Consider the following 8,521-nt stretch of genomic DNA (forward strand, 5'->3'; position numbering starts at 1 on the left):
AATACATCTTTTGGAATCACTTTATTTCCAGCCAACCCACCTCACCCAACCCTTTCCATACAGCGTCTCAACATATAATAACATTAAAACTGCAAGTGTAATCCTATTATATATATATATATATATATATATGATTGAAAATCTGTGGTAAATATACAACCATGGTTTTGACAGGCACTCATGTTTCAGTAACAAATGTAGAAACTGATATATATATATATACCAGGCACAATATTTATTTGAAATACAATTCTGTGGTTGTACTGCAGCATATTAAACATTGTATTGTTTGAAGATCTTTTTGTTAAAGATAAAATATCTAAATACATCACTATCACACACAGGATAAATAAGGCGTCAACTTTGAAAACCCCAGCAGTGGCTTTATTTTTCAAGGTGAGGCTTCAAGAAAGAGCTACCAAATATATTGATTCCAGCTGGTATTGATCACGACACGTGCAAGGTTCAAAGTGGTGGAACAGCCGCTTCTTACACTGTGATTAAATATGTAGCATATTTGGCCACAAATTACTTCATTACTGCATTTCACATGAGGAAATACTTAAAATGATCCCATGCTTCTTTGCAACTTCTGGGAATGATGGCATGTAATCAGAGGTCACAAATGTTGAAGGTGGAAGGACAAAGGTTATGTAGGGTCCCAGAAAATGATTGGCTGTGCTTGCAAGAACAGTACAAACGTATTGACGTTACTGAAAAGTGTACACAACCACCAAACAATATTTCAGCTCTGTTCAGCAGTTCTGATGGATTTTCACTGGACACTGAAGACCTCAGCATCTTATTGCTTCGGGGTGTTTGCTGCCATCTGAGACACCTGTGGAAAAGGAAATTAGAATTAAACTTCTTAAACATGTTATTTAGGTTATACGATAAAAGTCACTATTGTTTGTTACTAGCTCTACCAATTATTAGAGTTATAGAGTTTTGGGATGGATCATGTTGGCCATCCTTGTGTGCTGTGTGTTTATAGAAAAACTAAAGCATTCAAGTAAACTCTGAGAAGAAACAAATGCATGATTCAAATTTTTTTCTTATACTGATTCTTCATTTAGGTCTTCATTTCAGCCTCTGTCTGAAACAAGCTATAGATGCTCCTGTCTCTTTAAGGCCCCCCCTCTCAAAGCCCCTTGTTTTCTGATTGGCCAAGACCTGAAGCATGTTACAGGCTGCTGGTGTTGCTGGGAGGAACAGGCAGACTGAGCGTCGCTGTGCCATTCGTGTGGGAGCACATGACCATATATGGAACACCGGCTCCATTTGGCTTGGTATTATGTAGCCAATGGTAGAAAAAGCAGTTCAAAACAGAGGTTCAGAACAGGAGGAAATCTGAGGTTTTTGCTCATAGGGATTTCTTATAAATAGTTTAAAGAGGTGGTATTATGCTCATTTTCAGGTTCAAAATCTTAATTAGGGGTTGAACCAGAAGAGGTTTACATGGTTTAATTTTCAACACCATATTTTTCCTTATACTGCACATTGCTGCAGCTCCTCTTTTCACCCTGTCTGTTTTACGCTCCGCTCTTGAGCTACAGAGTGATGCATCTTGTACAAAATCTTTGCTGGGAGTTGCACATGGCAATTCCCAGGTAAGGACTACTAGCCAATCAGAAGCAGAGAAGGGCGGGTCGTAAGAAACAAGGTAGTGTGATCCAAATCAAAGCCTCTTCAGACTGCGACCGTAACCTAGCAGATGGTATAAGTTACTCTCAAGTCCACAACCACACAACATCATTGTTCCACATCTTACCATCAGGACTAAACGCTGAACTGTTGCCGGTGTTCTGACGATCTATGCTGCCTTGCCGAAAAATGCTACCATAGCGCAAATCGATAGACTCGACTCTACTCGGCCCTGCTCTGTTTTCCATTGCAGATAGTACCCAGAGATAGTAGCTTGTCGTAATAGTGACGCCACACATAACTGCCGCGACGTAATGTTCAATGCGACACACACACACCAGCGATCCACACAGCTTTCAAAACGTTTCTACGTTCCTCAGAATGTAAAGACAGATAAGCGGTATGAAAACCTTCCAGCTGTGTTTTCCTCTGCAGTTGTTGCTGCAGCGGTCTGTGTGACGGCGGGAGCAGAGGGCTCTGTGAGCGGGCGGCTGGCCGGCCTCACACGCTCCTCCCGCCCACTGCTGCTCCTCAACTCCGAAAATATTCAAGCACATTTTTGTTCCGCCATCACTTCTAGTAGAACAGTAAATATTGGAAATCTACACAGCTGATTTCTCACCTCAAAACTTCTCAGAAGTGGATTTAGTGATGAAATTCCATACGAAAACTGTAAAATATAAAACTTTCTGTTGCTGGCCTCTGTCTGGTGCAGCAATGATGATGCAGTGAATAGTGAATATTCTCTCTGACCAATCAGCAGTCTGTTGTGTTTTCATGTTACGTTTTAGTATCCCTAAGCTCGCTTGGAACCTCGACGGAGGTGAGGTGATACGATAAAAAGTACCTGGAAGCAGGTACAGGTACAACATTTCTACAATGGAAAAACCAAACAAAGGTGAGTCGCACCAAAGGGCTCAGACTAGCTTGGTTTGAGGGCGTGTCTGACCCCCCGCTAGCCGCTTGGCAAGCTTCATGACGCGTTTTCATTGTGAGGTCACAAGTAAAGGAAGTGAAGGGCAGGACTACAAACAAGCTGTTTTCAAGCGGTTCAGAGCAGAGCTTTCTGTGGGAGATGGGAACTCCCTTTGGGCTTTTTCACTTTGCAAACCTGTTACATGCACAAAAAAGATATATAACTCAATAAAGGAGAGGGAAAAGCCAAAAAGCATAATACCACCACTTTAACCATTTTTTGAAGCTTTGGCCAAGTTTAACATGAACATCCAACATAACATTATAGATAAGTCATAAAATGTGGAAAAGCATAAAAGGTCTCCTTTAACACAACGCTGTCAATGTTGGAGACCCACCTTTAAAAAAGTTATGAGTATAGCTATGTTAACATTAGAATACAGCTGGGTTGTCGAGGTTAGTACGCTGTACATAAGTAGCTGCTTTTCAATATCGATTGCACGACCCACCCTTACGCGGCGCCAGAGTTACACGGTAACACTGCACTGTGCATTTACAAATGTTTCTGGTGGTTTCTCTTAAAGCTAATAAGCCTGTTTCTTCCATGCTGGCATTTCACTGGCATGCTGCAACGTAACACCGCCCCCTGGCGATCAGATCGCCTATCTGTGATCTCAAGTAGCCATGATTAGACGATATGAAAACAGAGAAGATCGCCTAGCCCTAGTTAGCGGTGGGGTTTCTATGTTCCACTGCTCCATTGAGTTTCTTCTTCTTCGTTGGTGTAGGCCTCTACAAACAATAGCGACTGAAAGTGAGCGGATCATGTTGGAGCCGATTGATGTCGAACAGCAGATACTTTTAGTGAACTTACAAAAACGCTAAAACGAGAGAAGGCGTCGGAGGAGATGGTATTTACAGTACGACCCTGGTATTTACAGTAGGACAAGCTGGTAATATGTAGGAGGAAATATGATGCCACCAAGGCAACCAATCACAGTTCTTGAGGTCGGCATGTAGTTATATTACATGATGTACCTACAGCATAGATTTGACACAGAAGTATTTATTATAGTAAAGTATAAATAAATTTTACTTTACTTTTCTGTCCAGCTCACAATACTAACAAGAGGATGAAGTGAAACAGAATTACTGCATTATGCATTGATTGCTACCTGGTTGTCGATGCACCTGAACTGCCAGGTCCAGCGTGTATTATAGAGGAAAGGTCGGAGGTCAAAGCGGTTGTCATCAGGACTGTAGCTCTCCGCGTGGTAGGACGGCGTCACTGTGGTCATCTTGTGGCGGTTCACGGAGTACATCCAGAAGAAGCGCTTCACCTTCTGGGCCACCTGAAGAAACACAACAATACACTGTCTTTTTCATTGAAGGTTTTGATAGCAGCTGCTAATTGCACAATATTCATATCAGTGTTCAACAGACACATTTTCAATGATAGACACCAATTTGACAAACTGTGGAAAATGCCCAAGTACGGCTGTGCAATATGACGATATCTATGGTTTACAATTATGCCCTATCGTTTATTTCTTTGTGTCACCGTAATATTTTGGTGAGGGACGGCGCTATGCACCACGGTGAAGTTAGTTTTCCACGTGTTGCTGAGAAGAAATTTATTAAATATAATGGACGAGCCACACAACACTATCCAGCAGTGCCAGCCATGATGTGTGTGTCAGTCAGGTAACGTTAAATAACTTGCCCACAGACATACAGGTTACTTTATAGTTCAACAAGACATGCTGTTGTTGTGATGTTAGCTGTAGCAGCGGGAGATGTGGAGCTGTGAATGTCGCTGTCTGGAGCCGCTGTGCTGTCTCGTCCTCTCGTGTTAGCTTTGCAGCATTGTGCATATCGCACAGCCCTATGCCCAAATGTAATCTGTCTGAACTGTTAATTTTGTAATGACAAGTGTTTTTCTCAAATTTACTAAGCTGTAGCTAATTAATATTGATTTTGTGGGTTGGCTAAACATCAATAAAGAAACACTTGGTTGTTGTTGTCGATTAATTTGCTCTGCATGTCAATGTCACCAGTCGTTCCTAAAAATAGTGGGCTGTCTTTCAGCTGTTCAGACACATCAACAGGGTTGTGGTTCTTGCTCAAGATAAATGATCAGACTAGTTGCTAGCAGGTAGTTTGTTAGTTATTATGAGAAATTATGAGATTTGACAAAGCGCATCATATCATCATTTTAAGCGCCACACCTTGAAAGCTCTGAATCTGAATGTCAGAATTTAGAGCTGTTAAGGAGCTCATCCTGTCAGTCTGTGAAACCTTAACATCAGCTCAAGCATGAGTGCAGAACTGTTATTAACTGTTTTATTAGGGGTTATCTATGGAAGCCCTGAGGAGGCAAGTAGGGGAAAAAATGCTGGTGATCCAGTTTGATCTACATTGTTTTCTTCCTGTGTTTATGACTTCAGATAGCCAGCATAATCTTTCTTTTACACCACTACTCCATGTCTAACAAGGACTAACAGCATTCATGTTGAGATTTAATTTCTCCATGCACTCCAGCAACTCAAGACAACTTACTGAAGTTCAAACCGTGCCTCAGAAGAAAGGGAAGAATGGGAAGAATGGTCATTTAAGTGACTTTGAACGGGCCATGGTTGTTGGTGCCAGACAGGCTGGTCTGAGTATTTCAGAAACGCACAACCATCCCCAGGTTCTACAGAATAGATGTAAATGCTCCGTACTTATATACTGCCTTTCTAGTCTTTTCGACCACTCAAAGCGCTTTTACACTACATCCACCAATCACACACTGAGCCTAAGTGCTCAAACTAACATTCACACTCACTCATACACTGGCAGAATAGCCACCAGGGGCATTTCGGGGTTCAGTATCTTGCCCAAGGACACTTCGACACGCACGGGGAGCCAGGGATTGAACCGCCGACCTTCCGATTAACGGGCAACCCGCTCTACCTCCTGAGCCACAGCCGCCCCGATGAGCGGCAGTTGTAGCAGGGACGTTAGAAAGGAAACAGTAACTGAAATAAGCACTCATTACAACCAAGGTCTGCAGAATACCATCTCTGAACGCACAACAGGTCTAACTTTGAAGCAGAAGTGCTACAGCAGCACCACACCGGGGGCCACTCCTGTCAGCTAAGAACAGGAAACTGCTACAACAGAAGACTGGAAAAACGTTGCCTGGTCTGATGAGTCTCGATTTCAGCTGAGACATTCAGATGGTAGGGTCAGAATCTGGTGTAAACAACATGAAAGCATGGATCCATCCTGCCTTGTACCAACGGTTCAGGCTGCTGCCGGTGGTGTAATGGTGTGGGGGATATTTTCTTGGCACACTTTGGGCCCCTTGGTACCAACTGAGCATGGTTTAAATGCGACAGCCTACCTGAGTATTGCTGCTGACCATGTCCATCCCTTTCTGACCGCAGTGTACCATCTGCTGATGGCTCCTTCCAGCAGGATAAAGCACCATGTCACAAAGCTCAAATCATCTCAAACTGGTTTCTTGAACATGACAGTGAGTTCACTTTACTCCAGTGGCCTCCACAGTCACCAGATCTCAATCCAATAGAGCCCCTTTGGGATGTGGTGGAACGGGAGATTCTCATCATGGATGTGCAGCCGACAAATCTGCAGGAACTGTGTGATGCTGTCATGTCAATATGGACCAAAGTCTCTGAGGAAGGTTTCCAACACCTTGTTGAAAGTACGCCATGAAGAATTAAGGCAGTTCTGAAGGCAAAAGGGGGTCCAACGCAGTACTAGCAAGATATACCTAATAAAGTGGCCAGTGAGTGTATGTCCATAAATCCTGCTTCTCTCCTCTCAAGAACAGTTCAGAAATGACACAGCTATAGCATCCACACTGAAAATGTCTGCTCTGCATTTTTCTGTGGCTGAATTTATTTAAAACATTATCCCTTGACTGGATGATACACTGTCCCAAAGCCAAGGACTAGCAGAAAAATGCGAACGAGTGAACTGACCTCTGTGGCTGAGAGCGCATACTTCCACACGTGAATGAGTTTACAGAACATACTGAAGGGGCCACACTTGGAGATCTTCCTCAGGCGTCCAATCACAGACAGTTCAGAGTAGGTCATTCCCATGTCTGCCTGAGTAGGGACGTGTGGTGGTGGTTGGAGAAAGTTGAAAAAAAATGGGAAAAGGAGGATGAAAAAAGCAATTGCCGGGCTATGATCCCATGTAACTGAGCTTTTTCTTTTTACATTCATTTAGCTGATGCTTTTATCCAAAGCAACTTACAATTGCTATTTATCAGAGGTTGCACGCCTCTGGAGCAACTAGGTGTCAAGTGTCTTATCCATTGGGCCATCATCACCACCCCAGTTGCATTCCTGTTAAGTAATTTACTAGCTCTAATATGATTGCTTGGTTCTTTTTTTTAATTACAACTCTATTAAAAAGGTCTACAGATATATTTCCATTTCTTACCTCATCTGTTTGTGAAACCTGTCCGTCTGTCAGTGGCTCCAGTTCAGCTGTGGGCGGAGCAGCCAGGATGCTGTGGAGGGAAACCAAAACCACAAAAAATGCTCCGTTTGCAAACGTTTTAAATCCAATCAGTTTTTGGTGCGACCATCCTTTGCTGTCCAAACAGCATCTGCTAAGCCTGATTAATATGATCAATTCGACTGATTTGTGTGTGTGTGTGTGTTTGAGAGTGTGTAATTTTAATCCTTCCACCTTTTAGGGAAGGCTGTGGCTCAGGTGGTAGAGCGGGTTGCCCGTTAATCGGAGTTCAATCAGCAGGAATCAGCAGTTCAATCCCTGATTCCTCCAGGCTGCAGTAAGTGTCCTTGGACAAGTTGGCTGTTCCGCCAGTGCATGAATGTGAATGGTGAATGCAGATGTAGTGTAGAAGCGCTTTGAGTGGTCGGAAAGACTAGAAAGGCGCTATACAAATACGGAGCATTTACATTTGAGGTGTCTGTGTTCTCAGTACTAACACATTAATTACTCAACAGATCAATCTTCCTAAAAGTCTGTCAGCTGACCTTACCCTCTCAGAGTGGTGAGCTGGAACTGCTCAGCACAGTAAAGCAGAAAGCTCTTCAGGTCTGTCTTGCTGATGCCTCCTATTGGGTTGATGTCAGCACTGGAGCAGTCATACTTTGTGAAATACCCTGTCAAACTGAACAGGAACAGTTGTTAAATGGGAGCAAAGTTAAGATGTTAGGAAGAAAAAACATTTTTTTTCAGTAGTTGCACTTCTTCAGCTACTCTAACAGTGTTTTGTGAGTGTGGTTTTGCCAGTGAACAGAGTAGATATTGTCTTTGCTGAATAGCCTCCTTATACCAAACATGAACATTTGTTACCAGGCATTCAACTGAAAGCAGCAGTGCAGTAAAAAGCTTAAGGGACCGTGATGCTGGGGGAATGTTGTTTCAGGCACTGGTGACTCAATGAAAGACAATACAAGAGAAACAGAAACCTTCAAACTCAGAGATTTGGGCTGTCAACCTCCTGTCTCCAGTCAGTCAGTCCAAAAGTGTACACAGTGTAATTATTTTCTGGTAATACCTCTCATCTACGTTGGCTGAGCCCAGCACCAGCAATCCACCTGGCTTCCCCCGGGCCCACAGACTCAGCTGGGTAAACAGGTAGGCCAGGACCATCCTGACCCGAGCCTGTGAACACACACACACACACACACACACTCTAAGCACCCAAATGTCCAAATATCCATCTTTTGCTTCTCAGATTGAGGAAGGCAAGCACAGTCAGGGCAAGAGGCTTGATGAGTGAGGGCCAAGCCGACATGCACAGTCCAAAGCAGGACTCAGAACTCAAACAGTGTGAGAGCGAGGTGGGGCCCACGCAAAATAGAACTACAAAATGCTCACAGTGGTGTACTGAAGTATCGGTGTGAAGACTGTGGTTAAACTGTCAGAATATGTTTGTGAAGAAACAAAAAAGAAGTCAAAGAATAAAGAA

At 43.3% G+C, this 8,521-nt stretch overlaps 1 protein-coding gene across 1 annotated transcript; it reads right to left on the reverse strand.

The window, feature by feature from the left end:
* Positions 1 to 362: 362 nt before the first annotated feature.
* LOC119890716 (glutamine-dependent NAD(+) synthetase-like) lies at positions 363 to 8,212 on the reverse strand. The gene is made up of 6 exons (XM_038702094.1): positions 8,108 to 8,212; positions 7,586 to 7,717; positions 7,018 to 7,087; positions 6,549 to 6,677; positions 3,735 to 3,911; positions 363 to 838 (listed from the first exon to the last, which is right to left on the reverse strand). The coding sequence occupies exons 1-6, from the start codon at positions 8,200 to 8,202 to the stop codon at positions 803 to 805; spliced, it is 639 nt and encodes a 212-aa protein (XP_038558022.1). The 5' UTR covers positions 8,203 to 8,212; the 3' UTR covers positions 363 to 802.
* Positions 8,213 to 8,521: the final 309 nt, after the last annotated feature.

Source organism: Micropterus salmoides, unplaced genomic scaffold (assembly GCF_014851395.1).
Source record: "Micropterus salmoides isolate LMB-PRFRI ecotype aquatic unplaced genomic scaffold, ASM1485139v1 Ms_hic_scaffold_6, whole genome shotgun sequence".
NCBI lineage: Eukaryota > Metazoa > Chordata > Actinopteri > Centrarchiformes > Centrarchidae > Micropterus > Micropterus salmoides.

Bases quoted from the DNA above. Each gene is read 5' to 3' on its own strand.
- LOC119890716 (XM_038702094.1), bottom strand. From the start codon at position 8,202: ATGGTCCTGGCCTACCTGTTTACCCAGCTGAGTCTGTGGGCCCGGGGG. The intron at 7,718-8,107 runs GTATTACCAGAA...GTTCCTGTTCAG, and splicing joins TCAGCCAACGTAGATGAGAG to TTTGACAGGGTATTTCACAA. The intron at 3,912-6,548 runs GTCAGTTCACTC...GTGTTTCTTCAG, and splicing joins ATGCGCTCTCAGCCACAGAG to GTGGCCCAGAAGGTGAAGCG.